This window comes from Xiphophorus couchianus, chromosome 19, assembly GCF_001444195.1.
Source record: "Xiphophorus couchianus chromosome 19, X_couchianus-1.0, whole genome shotgun sequence".
In the NCBI taxonomy this organism is placed as follows: Eukaryota; Metazoa; Chordata; class Actinopteri; order Cyprinodontiformes; family Poeciliidae; genus Xiphophorus; species Xiphophorus couchianus.
In genome coordinates, this window is record NC_040246.1 from 16,179,695 (window position 1) to 16,200,026 (window position 20,332).

General features: G+C 38.7%; 1 protein-coding gene across 5 annotated transcripts in view; it reads right to left on the reverse strand.

The window, feature by feature from the left end:
- Positions 1-14,814, reverse strand: part of tmem260 (transmembrane protein 260) — a 30,959-nt gene extending 16,145 nt beyond the window's left edge. For 3 of the 5 annotated variants that reach the window (XR_003593395.1, XM_028001114.1, XM_028001112.1), the window contains exons 1-3: positions 14,419-14,814; positions 9,703-9,734; positions 8,158-8,309 (exon numbers count right to left, since the gene is read on the reverse strand). Coding sequence is in view for 4 of the 5 variants with exons in the window: in XM_028001114.1 (XP_027856915.1) it covers positions 8,158-8,309; positions 9,703-9,734; positions 14,419-14,527 (293 nt within the window). In the remaining variant the exon portion in view is untranslated. Of the gene's footprint in view, positions 1-4,048; positions 4,170-4,314; positions 4,401-8,157; positions 8,310-9,702; positions 9,735-14,418 lie in introns of those variants that run through there. The other 2 variants (XM_028001116.1, XM_028001117.1) reach the window with 2 other exon arrangements.
- Between the last annotated feature and the right edge of the window lie 5,518 nt (positions 14,815-20,332).

A 20,332-nucleotide genomic window follows, 5' to 3' on the forward strand; every position in this document is an offset into this window, starting at 1 on the left:
AGATATTTTTTATTTGCCTTATGTAATATTGTAAATTTATGAGATTTTTTTTCTCATTAGCAATACATTGTGATCATCAAAATTAACATCAACACTTGAACACTCATTACTATGTGTAATGAATCTATAGATCACAAAACTGGCTTCCCAAACTGAAATACATAAATTTTTCAGTGATAAATTTGACTGTCATCAAAAATAGAATTAGATATTTTGCTAAGTTTAAAAAACCTAAATGAAAGGATTCAATTAAAAAAAATGAAGTGTTGTAAATTACACTTAAAACGAAACAAAAGGATCGCAAAAAAATATAGACTTTTTTCTCCCCCTCAAGGATGCAAGAAAATCTCTGAATAATCACCTTGAAGAACCAAATGAAACCTGCATGTTTACTCACTCCGTTCTACAACATCGGGCGGACAGGCGCCAGCATCAATCGTCGGCTAAATAACAGCACACAAAAAGCCTACACCAGCACTCTGTAGTGAATGAGGATTTACAATGGAGCTAGCCAAGCAAGCCGCTGTCGCACACCACCCAGGGGAGCAGACAATACCACAGCTGTGCTACTGTGGATCAGAGCTGCGCTGCTCTCTAACTGAGTAGTGGCAGCGCTGGAAAGGAATCACACATTCCTGAAGAGGGTAGAAAGCCCCGGAGAGGAGGTGGCCAGCTCAGGCTGAGGCCGAGGTTTCCAGCTGGCCCTCGCTCACACACCCCGGGGGCTCCCCTCTGGCCAGGACCCCAGCCAGGGTACTTAGCAGCTATTATATGAAGGGTAAGTGTGTGATGTACTGCTTTGAAGTTTCAAAGCCAAGCAAGATAGACAAACATTTAAATGATAATGTATGTCAGGAAATCAAAGGCTGGGCTAAATCAAATACTGCAAAGTGTCAGTTTGTTATTATTGAATGATGAACTGGTACATGTATATAACACCATTATACACTCTTATTAACAATGAGTAGCTACATACTGTATATATTGAGTATTCTAAAAAGAACTCATACTTCTTTTAAGGAGAACTATAGTGAGTTCTTAATTCATTTATTTTCATTTATTTCTTTTGAACAATTTGAGTTATTGTCAGAAGAAAAACATAAATAAAGTGGAACTTATACTCAAAGACATGGTCCACACATTTTTTAAATTTTATTATATTTACTTTTTGGTTTTAGAAATTTAAAATGTAAACATTTACCATAATATTTATCTCTACCTCAAGTGAGAGATGACATAAAACACAATATATACTTCTAGATGGGAAACGTGTTTCAACAGCAGCTGAGTATTTACAGAGTGTTTTTTAGAGGTTTACCTTTAACTGCTAACTGGTTAATTGCCACCTGTATCAGTACTCTTCAACAGTAGTTCAATTACATTATGGGGTTCCTCAAGGTTCTATGTTAGGCCAGCTTTTGTTCTCTTTTGTATATGCTGTCTCAAGAGTTAATCTTTATGATGTATTGTACAATATCTCTTCTTATTGCTTAGTGGATAGCAAACAAATAAGAAGACACTCTATTGTACAAAGCTGTTAAATCAGGGACTAAATATAAATGCTGAACCTCAATGAAAATAAAACAGATTATTTTCTTGATGGCATTGATAGGTTTGTCGTCCACCTACCTTAAAAAACTACTTTACAAAGGCTGGTGATATGAGCTGTTCTTGATATTATACTTGCATATTTATTTATCCATAGTAATGTGCCTTTAATTTAATTTCACCTTGTATCTATGATTTAATTATAATATTATTTTACTCATATTTTTGTTGCTCTCATTGATACTTACTGTGTGTTCCTTTAGGACAGCAAGAAGTTGTTTGCAGATCTGTTATTTAACTAAACTTAAACCCTGACTTTTGATGTAGATTTAAAATATTTCCTCATAGATAACAGGTCACTGATATATTACTGAAATAACAAAGGATTTTTTTCTGCAGTACTTAAATACAATATATTGAACATGAATATATAAATATGTAAAATTAACCTAACAATATAAATATTTTTGCCAATTCAAAACATTTTTCCTAGAATCTGTTTTTTTAACACATTTTTCACCAATCATAGATTCTGGAGCCAATCCCTGCATTCCTTCTTCCATCCTGTGTGCAAATGTAAGGCTGAAGGATAAACGAGGGTCCCAGGCTCCTTCCAGGAGAGCGCCCCTGAGCTACAAGTGCATGTAAAATTAATCACCACAATTCTCCACAAACAATACAGCCACTGACATGACAATTTCTCCCAGAATGCCATCTTAATCTCCACCCCACACACAAAAATTATGGGAATAAAAAAAAAAAACAATTTAGAGAAACCCTCCTGTTTATGCAATTCCCTGAATACCATTTCTATTGCTGCTTTTTCCAACAAAGTCATTAGGCACACACCAGCAATATATAAATGTTGCTGTATAGATTCCATTAACTAATTCTGGGTGAATTGTAATTGCCGAGTCTGATCTGTCTCTGTGCCTGGTGCCTTATTAAGGCAGCCTGTGGTGGGCGAGGAATGTAATATTGACGTCCGAGACAGACACAATCTCAGGCCCACGGGCGAAAGGAATATTAAACCGCTACTGTATTCTGCTGCCTATCTAGCCCTCCTCTCCTCCACCCCTCAGCTCTATCCTCACGCCGTAGCCAGTAATGAGGAAATAACATCTTCATTAGACATCTGTTTAACTGTATTAGAGGATAAGTCCTGGGGGAACCATTGGTCATGCTGAGGATGGGGAGAGCAGAGGAGGTCTGTTGGACTACAATATGACACATGAGATACAACAGAAAGAAAACAAAAGGGTCCAGAGGGCTTGAGGGGCAGGGAGGCTCTGGAAATGCACAGTGACTGGAATCAGCAGGGGTTGTGCTCCGCCGACCCAGATCAGCGATCACCTGGTTGAAAGCTAAAGATCCAGGCTTTATTTCAGACAGTGAATGTACCATATGAACAGGTTCCACAGCGCTCTTTTGTGTAGAAGTTGTTACTGAGGAAACAACTTTTTTGTGTAAAAGTTGTTCCCTCTAAAACAAAAACGTTTAGCTATTTCCAGTATAGGAAGAAAGCACAAAAGCTGCAAGAAGCTTCTAGAAAGGAAACTGTCCTGTATTTGTAGATTTTAACTCCTGAGTCGTTTTGGAAGATATTTTTTATATTACTATAAACCAATAATTGTATTTTTGACACTTCAATTTATACAAAAAGATTTTAAAAAATGTTTGCATAAATATATGTTATTGAGGTTTTAATATGTGGTGTGATGTGACAAATTAATTTAATTAACATAGAATAATAGATTGGAAAAAATTTGTCACATACGATGGTCACTGAGCAGTTACCTAGCAACCCCAGCTGAGCTCCAGCACTTTTGGTCAGATGGTTTTATTGCTGTATGTGCTGTACAATGGCTGCTGGAAAAGACAAGTGTTTTATTGTTGAGTTACTATTCAGAAACAACTTGCTGAATTCTTGTTGGTTGTGCAGGAAGCTCTACTTCTGCTTTTCAAAGATGTACTGTTGTATTATTGAGCATCTGTTTGCAGCCATTTTCACATGCGAGTGTAAATGTTGACTTAAGGCAGAAGCCACTTATTTGGATTAAAAGTGACAAAAGGCCCTAAAACAACTCATTCTGAAAAGAGCTCAAAATAACAGTAAAATCTCATCATCAAGAATGACTTTGTACATAAAATGTCATTAACATGTTTGGTTTAGCCCATTGACCTCTTCTAACCCGTTCAGGGAAGCATCATAGGTTACCTTTAATAGTTTTTAAAAAGGAACTACCTAAAATCCATGTCAGATGTGGATTTTACAAAACCAGTAACTGGAAATCGGCCTTTATCTCTCAGTGCATCTTTAGAAAAACTCATTTTCTTATGTCTGCTTGGGATAAAGATTTCATCCGAGCGCAGCAGATGTGAGAAGGAGGGGCAGCCTGGTCACCTGCAGGGAGAGGTGAGAAAGGCATCTAACAAAACAAACCTATTCAGCTGTTCTCACCAACACGATACACCTTACTCCTGTGGAAAAACAGCCCACCTGAGCGAGGAGAAAACGTGCCATCCTGACCATATGGTGAAGGTCCTTATAAGGAGCACGAGATGGCTGAAAACCCATTCTCCTGTCCACTGAGGCATCAGCTGTGCCACATGGGCTCTCTCTGGAGGGAAAGAGAGGTCAGACGTGTTTGCTTCCGCAGGTCTGTTATGTAATCAAGTGATCAAACCAAATGTGCTGATGACTGAGTGTTTTTTTTTTTTGTATTTTTATTTCCCGATATGATGTGCTGTCAGCTCTTAACGCACCCGCTCCGGGTTTCTCAGGATAAGCTCAGGAACGGAAAGAGATTCCTCTCAGGTAGCAGAGATTCAGAGCAGCTTTGGCAGATAAACTGTGAAATGAAAGAGAGTGCGTAATATGGAGCTGTCTGGATTATCCCGCTACGAAGGGTGCATTCCTCCACAAACTCACGGCTGAGACCTGTGGCACTTCACCCAACATTTCCTCCGTGAAAACTCTGAGTGCAATCAATGGTGATTATCATTACGTCCGGCATCCTCAAAGGCTTGTCAGGCCGCGGTGTGAAAACATAAAAAGACATGCAATTTGGTAATCAAACCGCATGATCGAGCCAAGAGGGCTGTAATTGACAAATCAAAGGAAGGCTAAAATGCTGCATTTAAACTTATGCAAGAGAGAGAATTGGCTTCCGAGCCTATCAACTTACATTCCCTCCACATTAACCACGGCAATCTGGCCAACTAATTTAAACTGATACATCAAAGGCTTGCCATGTTGGGTGTATTCCAGACAAATTTCAAGGTCTTACAAATTTATCATTTGATGGAAACTGCCAACAAGTACCCACATTAATTTCAATATTTCTTCCCATCTGAACATAATCACACGACACAATCGTTTGATTGAGGTTGGGTATATTTCTGAGCTGAAGAAAAACTGCATAAAATGTAATAGAAAGAGACAAAAATAATGTTTCTGAATCTAATTACTGAGGGAAAAGACTCAGAGAATTTGTCAAAGAATGATCAGCTGGTCATTTTTCTAATGAAGAAAAGGTCAAAGCAGAGTTTACTGACAGAAACTGAACCAATTTTAAAATTCTGGATTCATCCAGAATACAGGGGTCCATCATGTCAAAACTAGTTAGTTTTCCAGACTCAAATTTCCAGAGTTCTCAGTCGCGTCAGTCCATTTTGAAAGTATAAATGTAAGAATTTATTACAGCTGGTTGTTAGGTTGTAGCTCCTTCTTAATACTTAAATAAAGCCTGCAGTTTTCCAGACAGCAAAGGACAGCAAAGGAACTCTAAAAGTAACTGGTTTTCTGCAAAAGTGCATTTGACCATTCTTCTGGACCTGTCAATAACTCCCTTGCTACACAAAATGTTCCACAGAATCATAGCCCAACCTAAAGTAGGTCCTGGGCAGATAATAACTAAAGCTTTTTAAAGCTTATTTTTCCAAATTGAAAGCATAGATTATACATTCTCACTTCAGCTTATGTGATGAGACTTTGCTCTGGCTCACGTCTTCTCTATTCCACTGAACCGGGTTGAGTGGAGGGTATGGTTTTAGCTTCTCATAATGACCATTTATTGGAGTATAATCCATAACTGAATCTAAAGCCTCAGAGATTACAATAAGGCTACATACAGAAAGCTAAACATCACCCTGGCATGTTTTCTGCCAATGGAATAATCAAAAAAAAAAAAACAGTACTCCAACTCGCTGCAATATTGCAATAAATGAATTTTTTGGAGTCAATTACGGTATTCTATTGATTATTCTGACAATTAATCAAATATAAAATTGTTACATTCCACAGATTTTTCAAAAATACATTAAAAGATGCAAATAAACCAATTAAATTTCTTTCAGATTTTTCAAAAATACATTAAAAGATGCAAATAAACCAATTAAATTTCTTTTTAAATAAGAAAAAATATTTTTTATTACCTAAAATGCAATGACCAAGTTAAGCTAATGCTATGCTATCTGTGAAGTTTTGAATAAAACATATTTACAGAGAAAATATGTTTTCTCTGTATTTACAATATTATATTATAAATATGTAATAAATATATTGTAAATATATTTATTGTAAATACATGCAAAAGGTTTCTTTTCTACAGTTTTGGCCTACTTACTGTTCTAAACATGTTTTTATTCAGCAAATGACCTTTTTTGAGTCTGTATACTACCGTTAAAAATTAATCAAGTACTAAATTAGCAGATGATTGTTTTAATAATCAATTAATTGTTTCAGTCCAAAATAAAATTGCAATAAAAGTGGTCAGAATGCATTGTTCTTCTTTTAAAGTAAATAGAAGATTGCTGGTGCAGTCTGAACTGAAAGGCTCCCTATTTTATGTCATAGCCTTGCTTTTTGCTGACAAACACACTTATAGGCAAAGCACCACACATCTGGCACTGTCACAATTTCATCTTCGTTTGCCCTCCTGCTGCACACTCGCAGAAGTTACATCATGCTCCCATCACGAAAGAAGCAAATTAGACGTGGAAGACTGGAAATGTTTCGGTTTGCATCAACTGGGACAAAAAAGTAAAATGGTCACACTGAGCCACCACCAACAATGCAATGTGGAAAATGACTGTGATGAGCATAAGGGTGATGTAAGGCCAACCACAAGGAGGAAAAAAGATGCACAACAAACAAATGCATCAGATGCTCCTTACATGATGGAGTCAGCATGCAGGCGAAGCTGCATGGTGGGTAGATGACAATGCAGAGACTGTAACCTGTCTTCATGGTTGAGTGAGGGGAGAGGTGGCTGAACAGAGGCGAGAGGGAGGAGCACGGTTAGTGATCCTGCTCCCCTCAGACACTGGAGGCAAGAAGGTGGAGATTAGAAATCGTGCCATGTCAGGATTGGGAGCATGCTGGGCAGCGCTGGGGCAGGGGAACATGGGACGTCAGGGGAGGGCGGGGCTGCAGGGCACCATAATTGTGATATACATACACACACACGCACCATCACGACGGGTGGTTGATGGGTAAACAGGCAGGGAAGGGCGGTGGGAGGAAAGAGGGCGGCTGGGTTCTGCTGCTGAATACTGAACAGAGGATCAGGGACGCCACTGCATGTCAGTCAGGACCTAAAAATACTGCTCCATGTTACAGACGGCATCAAACGTAAGCAGAGAAATGTTGAGATGACGCTTCCGTTCAGAACTGGCTAAAGTGTACTTTACAACGCTTTGAAAAAAGATTCAGGAAACTTTTTTGTATCTTCTCAAATAAAAATGTGAAAAATGTGACATTTGTATTAAGCTTCCTTTAATATAACAACCCAAAATGAAATCAGCCTCAAAAGTCACCAAATTAGTCAACAAAATCAAAAACCAAATTTGTTTCTCAGAAAAGACAACCCACTTAAGTAAATAATGATTATAAACTGAAATACAAATCACCACACAGAAAAAAAATAATGATCAGGACAACAAACATTAGTGATAAAATACCACTGTATAAAGAAAACTATAAAAAGCTTCATTTAAACCAAACATGTGGAAGAAGGTGCTCTGCTCAAATGAGATCTGAGTTAGACTTTTGGAAAAGCAATAATGTACATCTCTCCACACACACCATTCCCAACAGAAAACAGAGTGGTGGCAGCATCATGCTGTGGAGAGGCTGTTTTGCATGTGTTCGACAAGGTCCACAACAAAATCCACTGAGGATCTGCTGGCATACTGTTAAGGGATGCGTTAGCAGGACTGCAGATTAAACATGATTGGATGGATGAGATGTTTGTATTTCTATAATTGACTATATTGAACAGGAAAAGATGTTGCTTTTGTTTGTTTTGCTAAAGATGAATCTAGTTCTATGGATGTCTTATAGGAAACTGCATAATAATAAGTCAATTGTACAGATGTCATTTAGAAAGAATAGATATTGTGATATGAAGTAAAACTTAGATTTGTAAATATGTAGAATGCAAGATACCTTCTCTTTAAAGGAAGAACTCCAAAAATATTCAGAAATTGTAAAATTTACTCAAAAAGACAAGGAATACATTTACTCTGAGGTTAAAAAAAAACCAAACTAAAATCAATGTACAGTGATGAAAAAACCATAGAGCAGTTAAGGATGTATTTTCATACCTGCAGACTGTCAGAGTGAAACAACCACAAGCTGCAGCTCCTAGAAGGCTGCACATAAGGTTGACACTGTGAGCTGGAGACAACCAGGGCAGCAGATACATAGACAAACGGGCCAAGAGCGTGAAGACTGGATATCCTGGAGGATGAGCCACCTGAGAACGAAATGACAAAATCTTTCATCAAAACAGCTCAAGCTCAGTCAGATTAGCTTGAGTAGAAAAGAAGACAATTTTCCAGAAAGAACAATTCCAGTTATAGAAGGCCAGATTTGGCCCACAGACCTTGAGTTTGACACATGTGGTCTATCACATCTATTGTGGTTTAACGTGACAAAATGTCAAGAAGTTCAAGGGGTATGAATACGTTATAAGGCACTGTATGTTGAACTAGCAATCCTTTATAGATAATGCAGTCATATACAACAGAAATGAAGAAAAACTAGCTTGGTATGACGGCTGCTGACTTTACTACTACAGCGCACATCTCCTCCTGCTTCTTCTGGCCTCTTCCCAAGGACAACACAGCTCCCCTGGGCCGTGATGAAGCACGTGGTGCTCAACAGCCTCAGCCCCCGAGCCACCTAAGAGCCGCAGTCGCTCTCGCCTGGGGGATCTCGGCAATCACAGCAATTAGCCGCTAAGTCTCCTCCACCCAGATAAAGGCTCAGTCATTAAACACAGGCTCATTCCCTGGCACTGATAACACAAGCCGTGCAGGCAGGGAGAAAGGACAGCTCCTCACAAATGAGCACAGAGCTGAAAGGTGAAAAAGTGACTGCTGCCACAGTCACCTCAAACAAGGAGAAGTCTTGGTGGGTAATTTCAGCTGTGAAAAATGGAAAAAATCTGAGTGAACATAAAAAGATGGCACAGACTTGAAGATGCAGCTAAAGAAATAAAAGAAGGCATAATGGGGGATTGTTTGAAGGATGAAAGAAGAGCTAAACAACTGATCTAAGTGTAGAGACGTGCAGCTAAAGGCCACTGTTGGAGCAAATGGAAGCAGATCTCTGCAGCTCTGGGGACCATGAGAGAGGGCTCCGGCAGCTTGGGGCAAAGGGACAGCCTGCGAGGCCCTGGGGAGGCCTGAACGGCAGACAGGCAGGCCACACGGACTGCAGCACTAACCACAGGATTACTGGCATAGTGACACCGACACAGCCTCCCTAAAAGGATCACAGCGGCGTAATAAACTTTATTAAATAATAAAACTTATTATAACTGTTAACCCGATTTAGTTCATTCTTTGCGGCTTACACACACACACAAAAAAGAGGGGTGGATATAATAAGCCTTATACCGTACATAAGGCAAAGCCTACAAAAGCCATCGCCTTACCATTGACTTTAATTGGATTTGAAAAACGGGTTGCAAATTATAGCATTCTCTACTTGCAACTTAGTAAAATAAGTGTATAGAAAAGCAGGGGGAAAAACCTGTGGACTGAAAGTAAATTAATCTGCTTTCTGCCCATGCTTAATTAAACTTCCCTAATGCTTATAAGAGTTAATGAGTGAATTGATTAAACAATACGGCTAATACTTACCCCCAGCTCACATGCGGTGGTGATCAACTCTCCTGTGGAAGGAAGAAGGGAAGGAAATTAATGTAAACCCAATAATTATTATTAAGAGACAAGTCTGCTCCCAAAGTTTTCCCAAATCAAATACTTGCACTGGGGTTTTGCATTAATTTGCCAGGATCAAAACCTGCAAATCTTCCCAGTGTGACATTTCCTAAGCGGCACGCTCATTCTCTTCATCTTGCGCGTCTCCCTTGATGCCACCCTCCCTTCTTCTGCACACACACACACACACACACACACACGCAGATATAAACACACGCGCAAACCATGAGACTCCCTCTCCAATGCCCTGTCACACAAAGACACATATGCAGATCTGAGAATAATGCTTCCACTTCCATCCTCCCCGTGCATCAGGGTCCCTTCCCTTCTTCCTTTCTTTCACCGTTCAATGTGCCTCTCTGCCGCTCCCACACTCCCAGTGTCTTAGTGTCTCCTTTAGTCCGTTGGGCACAAACAGAAAAGGCTACGTCGGTGACAGTCACAGAATGAGGTAAGCTTAAAAAAAAAAAAGAGCCGGCTGCGCAGTTTTCTGACAAGCTCTGTGTGAGGCGCCGCACAAAGTGAAAAGAAAACCCCTAAAAGCTATTTGAGGCAGCTTTAATGTATCTGGGCGCAAACCCATTTGTGCCAGAATACACCCAGAGCGTTTCAAATTATACTGATTTCTCACCCAATGTTTGCATCTCCCACTCATGGAAATTGAAATTTGGTTCAGATTAAATGACATTGATAAATGCTTGGGGGATCAAGATGGCTCCCTCTACTGGTGCTCCAGGGAAAGTCCTCTTCTCGTCACATTTATCCAGTGAGAGTGATGTTTTGTTTCCTATAAAATTTAGAAAGCATGTAGGTGACGTTTACTCAAGATTTAGGAGTCAAACTAGTTCTCAAAGTTACCAAAACAGAGAAATGTAACACCACAAACGTCAATGTATTATTATTGAAAATTTATGTGACAGACCAGCACTAAGTAGTAGGTAAATGAGGTGGAAGGACGTTTATACATGTTATTTTTTTGGAGGGGTTAAATAAAAAATTGAAAAGTGTGGCATGCATATGTATTCAGCATGTATAAGCAGTCAGAAGTCACCTAGTTAGAAAATAAAGTCTGCCTGGGAGTAATTTTTATCACAAAGGCTGTTTTGGCAATTCCTGAATCAACCACCCACTAACAAAACATGGTGGTGGCAGTGTCATGCTGTAGGAATGATTTTCTTTAGCAGAAAGGAAGATGTTAAGAATTGAAGGGAACTAACATTGCAAACTGAACCTCATAAAATAAATACTGCTCTAGGAAAGGAAAATTATGCATCACCAGGGTAGACTTCCCAAGAACAAGGTGCACAACTTTACAGCTTAACAGTAAAATATTTGCATTCATTCATATTTTGAAATGTAAACACAGAATTTATTATTGTTTTTACGAAACATTAGTGGAAAACATGGTTTCAAAATTCTTTCTGTTTTTTAGATTTGGAAAAAATATTAATTTGAGTTTTTCCTTTTTAATTACAAAAAGAATCAAAAACAATTATTTTCCTCACAAGAAAAAGATAATAATTGTGTATAATCTCTAAACCACAGATTTAGACTCATCTCCAGCTATTTGCCACTCCAAAAATGTCAGTGTCTAGATGTCCAAAGCTGGTATCTACACCTGTAGTTGTAGTGAAACAAAGGTTTTACTCATTATTGACCTCATAAACAAAGGTCATCAACACCTTTTATGATTTTTATTTATGAAAAATATTCCAAACATCCAGAATATTCCTTTCACTTTGCAATTATTTAAAATCATACCAAACCTCATTGAAGTTTGTAGTTGTAACCTGACACAATGAGAAAAAGTTCAAGGGGTAGAAATACTTTTCCAAAGCGCCATAAAAACATAAATGGTTATTTCAAATGCAAGCAGCGGCAAGTGTGTTTACATATCACAAATAAACATGTGCAGAGCAACAACATCGTCCACAACAGACCTCCATTTTAGAGCAGAATGGCTGAATTTCAGATGGCACTGGTTGCTATTTTGCAACCCTGTCGATACAGCGAATTACGATGCCTAAAATTCTGCCACACGAGGAGCCCAAACACTTATCAGTCTAATGGACCATGAAGTCAGAACTCCTCCACCTGCACGGCTTAAATGTTTTTACAGCTCAGTTTCACCTGGCATCAGCCGCCAGCTACCAGCCATCATTCCACATCACACTTTCTCATCCTTCATCAGTTTCTCAATTTCACTCATTTTCCCGCAGTAGTGGCACACTTTTACCCCATTCAGCAGAGAAACTAGCACTAAGCCAAAACATTCATCTCAGTGCCACAGAGATGCGGTTCTGCAGCCCCAGTACTAAAAAGGGAAAATATTGAGTCTACAGGGATGCAGCACGGGTGCCAAAAGTCTTTGTGATTGTGGAGCATGGGCACCCACATCAGTCTTCCCATAATCCCCATCATTTCCACACTTCACATTCCTAGACAACAGCGTACCCACGGGGCTGCGCTCAAGCCTCTCCAGGGCACATCACACCTAAAGAGATTAGGACACAGAGACGGAGACCTGGAGAATTCGGAAGGGTGTTCAGCTGGCACTATCAGAGCGGGCATCCTGCACCGTCCCTAAACACTGTGGAGAAGGGGCTGGCCGTTTTTTCAAAGACCCTGCTAGACAGCAGCACAACCAGCAGGGCTACTCAGCGCTCCAATTGCCCGCTCCTCTCCTCAGCTCTTTTTTATGTGGTCGAGCTTTCCTTATCCTTTCATTCTCGAGAAACGCTTTCCCTTCTGCAGCTGAGCAGTGCACACCTAACAAGTAGAGCCTTCACGCCTCCAAGTCCACATTTATAAGTTTGTAACCTTGCTATCACTCCTAAATGAATTAATTGTATGAGGCATCACCTCTAATAAAATGCATTTTAGGAATGGTAGACAAAAAAAGCTGGACTTCAGCTTTAAAACATCCTGAGTGAGATGCAACAGAGTTGCAAATTAAATAAATATATTTCCATTACAGAATGTGTCTCTGTTGATGTCACAGGTGTCATGTTTTAGCTGAAATATTTAGTTATAGGGATAATAAATAGAAACTACATCATCTTTCAATTTTAGGATTTTACACATCAGGACATGGTAAAACTGATCTCACCTTAAGGTTTAAATCTAACCACAAGTGCAAAAACTAACTTCATCCTTGCTACTTTTGTTGGATTTAAACCATAAACTAGCAGTTAGTCAAATACAGTAAATTAATTCATCTTAATTACAATGATCACCTGAAGGAAAGCAGGACATTTGACCCTTAGTCACTTTCTGCAGCAACACAATGCAAAGGAGGAATGACATTAGAATGACCCAAGAGAAGCAACATTTCTGCACCAACCAAAGTGAAATCACAGAAAACCAAGTACTCAGTGTCAGGCTGCACAATTAGCAAGGTGTAACACCAGTTACCATGTAATTGGTGTTACACAGTTAGCATGTAAAATGCTGAAGTTCATCCAAAAAAAAAAACTGATTTTTATAAAAGATCAAGGGAGGAAGCCACTTCCCTCTAAAAACAATATGGCAACATGATGTCTGGTCTGCATCTGAATCAAAACTACATGTTTGCTCAAAATGCACAGCATCACGTTTGAGAGAAAGTATAAACCCATAATATCAGGATAGCTGAAGTTTGATCCAAACATGGTCAAAACAGGACAATGAGTCCCAAAACAGCAGCACATTTGTCTTTGCACCAGTCTGGTTGCATCATACCCACACAAATATAGATTTTATTTGCTGTTATGGGTCGCAGCTTCAAGAACGTCTGTAGCTAATGTAAAGTATATATAAAAAATAATGTCACTGGTCTACTTTTTTGTTGTATTTATAATACAGCCGATGCTTACTGTTCTAGATTAGGTTCAACAATACAATGCTTAATTTACTTAGAGATAAGTAAAAATTTCTGTATCTGTTTTTAAGATAAAAAATATATTCTACAATAATGAACCTGATCTATTGGATGGATAAAAGGACTTTTACAAGCCATGTACTTGGCTTTTATTTTGTGTATACCACTAAATATCAACATATTGACTAAATATTTTCCGTTGAATGAACATTTTATAACTTATTAACATTGTTTTACTATCAGCAATTGTTTTGTCCTTTTAGTCACAATTTTTTAGTTTCAATGTAAACAAAATGTGAGCTTTTCTAAACAGTGCAGCTGCCTTATATTTTGAAGTATACATTAAATTGTTTGCTTTGATATACAACTCTTAAACATTTCACATACAACCCTTTTAATATAACCTAATGCTGTAAATGCTGAAAGAGAATTTTATTGTATTTTAACCTAATAGCACTTAAATTTTTCAAATTAATTATAGACATAAATAAAACAATTTTAACGCTTTATTTAGGTTTTTATCCACAGTAGCATACTTCGTAACTGAAACTTTCAATAATCTATATTGTTTTAATGTTGCTTGGCTTTTCCTTTATAACTGTAGATTAGCAAGTTTAGTTTAGAGATCTTCATGACAGATCTACTGTTTGAATCAATGTACCTGCAGCACCATGGACAGCACCATCTCAACAAGGCGCAGCTCTATTGGCTGCCGCCGAAAAACAACAACAAAGCCACGTGACCTCAGCAGCACGAGTTAGCCCGGTAGCACCAACCTGAGTCTCCTCCGGGTACAGTCCTCTGCACACAGGGTATGTACACTGCCGTTACGAAGGCGACCGTAGTCCCGGTCAGTATCCAGCCACCATTCTGTTTCGCAAACATTTTTATGCGCTGTAAAATCCAGGAAGATGTCAGCCGTGTGTTGCTTAGCTAGCAGTAACACTTAGCATGCCTCCACATTTAGAGCCAAGCATTTTAGACTGAAATCTGAGCTATTTCCTGTTGTTAACTACACAACCACACACGGACAACGTGTACCTAAGTTTAGATTTTGTCTACATAAATGGTTTTCGTTTTAAACGCATGATAATTAGGTAAGTTGAGGCGCTTTTGTTGCCTTGGACATAGCATCCGGGAGCTTCACACGCCGTCTAGCAAATCACGCGATATTACCGAACGGGAAGTAATGAAAGGAAAAGTCAGAAAATCTGGAGATATAATGCTATCGCGTGTGGCTCGAGAGACAGAAATAGCAGCTGTTACTGACTTTACTTCCACTCATATGGAGAAAAACGGTCAATTTATGTTCTGTGTTTATTTATGTTTACTTTTTCCACATCCTTTATACGAGACTCCAGAAGCAAAATAATTCTTCATGTGTTTAATGCAGTAGATAATTGAAAGATGCCTCATTTGCAATGTTCCAATTACATTTATCGTTTTAACTGTTTCAAAAACACATCTGGCATTTTTAAATCAACACTTAAAGGCATCTTTACAAAACATTTTCGCTTAGTCTGAGCCAAAAATTAAGTATTTATTTTTCAAAAACGGTTAATTTCCACACATGTGCTCTTTAGGTTTATCATAGAGGCATATTAAATTCCCATTTGCACTCCTAATCAGTATCTTAGAGTAATTGTGGATGCAACACACAGCTACCAGAATTTGGTATGCATGTTTGTGTTCATTGTGGGATTCTTATGCACACAGAGCCTGTTATTCATACATACATTAAGCTCCAAGTCCTATAGCAAGTTGATTGTTGGTGTTGTTAGTCTGCTTTTTCAGAACAAGTTTTGATACTGTTTGGGCATTTTTGTCAGACTATCCAAGTGTCCAATTTTCAACCAGCAAGCTGTTGATTCGAGGTGAAATTTTAGAAGGTACCCCCCTATTGTCATTGTTCAATCAAGTTTGAGCAATGCACTTGTATCTCTGGCAGTAAAACAGACCTACAACTAAAAGGTTTCTTCAGCAGGGATGTAAAGTGAGCTTAGCAGTATGAACTGATAAGGTGCAGACAGTTAGAGATGCCTGGCTGTTCCAAAATTAACAACTTTAAGCATAACTATTTGCAGGGCAAGTCAAATATTTAATGTGGATTAGTATGATGAAGCAAAGATTTGATGTATTTGGCCACAATAGCAAAAAGCATGTTTTAAGGAGTTATTGTGAGGCTTTAAAACGTAAGAACATCATATTAACTGGGAAGTATGATAGTGGTAGCATCTTGCCAATGCCCCAGAAGCAAAAACAAGTTTCTCTATAACTTGCAAAGGATCATTTGCCCATTTATTAGAGTTGATGTGTGCATATATTTGAGCCTGCACCGGTAATTTAGATGCTGTGTGGATTTGGGAAATTTCACAAAAAAATTCAAACATTTTCACAAAATTCTTGTATTTAAAAATTCATTGAAGTTGTTTCTGAAATATAAGTCCAGCCTAAAAACCAAAAATTCAGATTTATCATTAATAAACCAAAATGAATACAATATATGCATGAATATGAGGAATCTATTCAAACATCTGACCAACACAGTATCACTGAAACATTTTGATTAGTTTTACATATTCAACAGCATTTCTTGACCCACAAACTGCTTAAGAAACAAACATCACATATATTTAAATTTAACTCCATACATTTATTGCAGCTTTTTAAAATCTCACTTTTTTTACTTTATTAAAGCTGCATCTTATTACAGTTACTCATTTTCTTTGACACTACACCTGAAATGAGATACTCAATCTCATAAGTGTCCCACAAGCGCCCATATTTCAGAGGTCAAGAGGTGACTATACGTAAGAAATTGGCCTATTGAACTGATAATAATCCCGGCTCACCATAAATGAGTCTGATCCCCCAGTATGTTGAGCTCTCGATGAGGTGGAGTGGTGTCAGCACCTAACTAACTCTCCGATGGCTCTCTAATCCTCCTCTTCCTCTCGCCGCCACCCTCACTGTCTAATCAGCCTCCAACACACACACATACACATACACAGGCAATGCTCACATCGATCTGACACGCAGAAACCAAAGCACTCACCCTTCCTCAGACGGGGGGTTCGGTGGTGGCTCAGCCCTCTCTTCAGTGTGATGTCACTGCTAATCCACGCTTGGTTATCCGCCGGGCTGCAGCGGCGGCAGAGGCACGTCAGGCAGAGATGGGTGGGGAGGTTAATAAAGCATGTCATAAAGACTTCTATTTTCATTTCCTACATCATATGCATTAATGCTCAATAGAGGGCTAATATAGACACAAACGTGGAGTTCTGATAGCAGAGATAAAACACATTCATCAAGGCCTGTAGCCTCCAATTCAAGGCGCAGAGGAATCATTAGAGTCTGCTGGATTAAATCCCTCCCCCCCTTGCATCCACTACATGCAAGGCCTTTTTTATTGACAGCTTGTCCAAAGAGAGGAATTACCCAAACAGTTGAAACTCTCATTCCATATGGCACCACACTATTAACATTAATAGCAACTGTGCTAAATTCATTATCTTTTCAGATTGTGTGCGAGGTGTATGATAATGTATGTGTGTGTTTGCATGGCAGTGTGTGTGATTAGAGAGTTGTAATGTTCCAGCTCTGGGGATTTATTGCATAAGATAAGAAAGGGCATTAATAGTAAATCGTGATGGTCCAGTGGAGCAAAACTGTTGGAGAGGAAATGCCACCTTTGTCAAGACCTTTCTACACTAACAACCAACATGTCGTTTGTGATTTTTTTTTTTTTTGCTAATGTTTTATAACAAACAGAAACAGCGGAGGGATGCATGAGCAAATGGCTTACGAGGCAACCGAGTGAAATTCCATCTATTTGGTTCTGTATTTTCCCCTACTTACCCCATATCTGTTTTAATCTTACCTTAAGCATCCTTGAAATGAGGTGTAATCCAGTTAAGCCCTTTTGAATCTGCTTCAGAGCCATTTTACACCCATTCATCACCCCGCAAACATTCTCTGCTAAACACATGCTCTGGGTCCACGAGCCAAAATGTTCGTACTGGAGACACCAAAAGATTAAAACGCTGCACTATTTGGGAGTGCAAAAAGCCAACCAAACACTTTAAACCATGCAGCTGAGATTTGTCTCATTAGAAGGTGACAGTGAGTAAGCACAACAATTACTCATCACCTACAGTATAGAAGGATACACTGTAGTGGATATGATTGGTGGGTACAAAAAATAATGACAATTTTTTTTGTACCCACCAAATTCTAAATATTTGTGTTTCCAATTGCTAAATGTCAACCATGTTTTTTGAGGGCTAATCGATGCTTCTGCCTTCATTAAAAAGCAAAATAGTAATACATTTTTGAAAAATTGAGTTTGGAATTTGAACATCTTACAGAGGACTGTTCAGTCTGATATCTGAAAATGGAAAGTATTTGACACAACTGCAAACCTACCGAGACATGGTCGTCCACCTAAGCTTACAAGCCGGGTAAGAAATAAATACACGGTTACCGCTGGAGCGAAATCTGGAACAGGCTGCAAAAAACTTGGGATTGGAGAGAAGGTACATCTTCCAGCAAGATAATAGCCCTAAACATACAGTCAGAGTTACAATTTAATGGTGCTGATCAAAGGATAAGCTTGTGTTAGAATGGCCTAGTCAAACTACAGACATAAATCTATCTGAGGATATGTGACATATCTTAATATTATCAACACTTTCCATCCAATCTGACTGATTTTTGACAGAATTGTCAAAACTGTAAATACGTGGGTGCTCAAAGCAATTATACATTAAGTTGAGATGGTCAGTTTCCTAAAGGGTATGAATACTTTTCCATAGAACAGGTGGTAAACATTGCAATATGTGTGTCTGCTTAGTGGTTACATTCACTAACTTGTGAAGGGTGTTACTATTTCTTTAGTACATTTTTAGTAAATACTTTAGTAAATATTAAACCTGAAAACCTTTGCAAGGCTCAATTTGTATCAGTGCAAAGGACAAAATGGCTCCGTCATCTGTGGAAGACTTTTCATATGTGTGTTTTTGAAAGAGTTAAAAAACACACACATTATCATTCTATTATTGTGGATAAAAAGGTCCACATAGTGAGGCCTTGAACCAGCGAATGAGACTTCAGACAGATTAATTCTCCTTTGTGATCCTGTTCTCATTACAGGAAGCCGGGGACTCAAACACACATAATAACAGGGCTGACTGCTGTTCCTTTGTAACATGTGGCTACCTAAATGATCCTAAATAAGATAGATGACAGGGATACGGCAATTCATAATCTGTGTTTTGCACAATGGAGTATAATAGTCTGTAGAGAACAAGGGACAACACACAGAGCTCACGTTTCCATGGCCCAGGGCAGCACACCTCGTCGAGAGCAATTAAAATGAGAGGATTCAATTTTGTCAAACTCCAGGAACCCCAGATAAATCGTGTATCTCATTTTCCAGCGCGGGATACTCCCTCACATCGGTCCTATCATGTTTGTTACGGTGTTTTTAAGACACAGCTGGCTACAGAGTTGGCGAAACCACCCCCTTTTGCCGTTTCCTGCTAATCCCAATCATTTCTGGGAGGCCCGGTGGTGGAAAAACGTCAGAGTCCGAGTATGCGGCGACTCAACGGCGGCCTCAAACAGGAAATTTAGCCTGAGCAGAAAAGAGGAGGGGGAGAGCAAGACAGCATGTCGCTGCCTGGTTTCCATGTGGGAGAAATCCACTTACATTAACTGATAAAGATTTAATTAACACCAGACTCTGCAATTACTCCATAATTAAAGTCATTTGGCCCCTTGTTTGGATGAGTAGGCAAGACGCCACATGTACCTCTGTAAGAGCAGAAGACCACAAAAAGGACATGAGGTGCTCAAAGAGGAACTGCTTTAATGTTTGAATTTAATGCTTGATTTTCCAAACCTCTGCTCCCCACCATATGTTCTGATGATATATTCGTTTCTGGTTATTTGTCTTTTATCCAGAAACTCATTTGTTATTCATTGAGATGTAATAAGCTGAGTGGCGTGAGTACAAAGCATCATCAAGAACCACATGAAATAGTAAATAGGCGTGATATAATCATAATCCTCTTCAAACGGCACCGCATACAGCTTCTGATTGTCTTATTCTATAGCTAGAAATAAATATATGGATTCTGAAACGAAACATGAGCACTTTTTTTGTCCAACATTAAGACAAAAACAACAAGAAACCCGGTTCGCTTACAAACAGCGAATACATTACAAGCCTGAAACAGTGAGAAATCAGTAGTAACTTGGGCTTGGGTTGTATGTGCCCTGCAGAAGATTGTGAGGGGAGCTGAAACAGTCTTACACATTTTATCCTAGATATAGCTCCTACCTCCTTCAGGATCAGAGCTCCTTCACAGATCCAAAGTGTTTTATCTGAGTTAATGATGAATAAGTATTTTTTAAGATTGCATACTTGTGATGTCTTTAGTTCGTGTTTTTATAGAATTACATTATGTTTTGTTTCTCTCATAGGGTGTAGTGTCTTGTAAATGTTACGTTTTCTATCAGATTTAGGACTGAACTTTGACTGAACCAATTTAACATGAATATGCATGATGTTTAGAGCTGCTATCTTTCATTGCTTTCCAGTTCTAAGTTTTTTGGGTTTTTGTTTTTTTTTACAGCTTCTAACTGGTTTTCTATTAGAAGTTATAAGATAAGACCTTGTCTCATCTG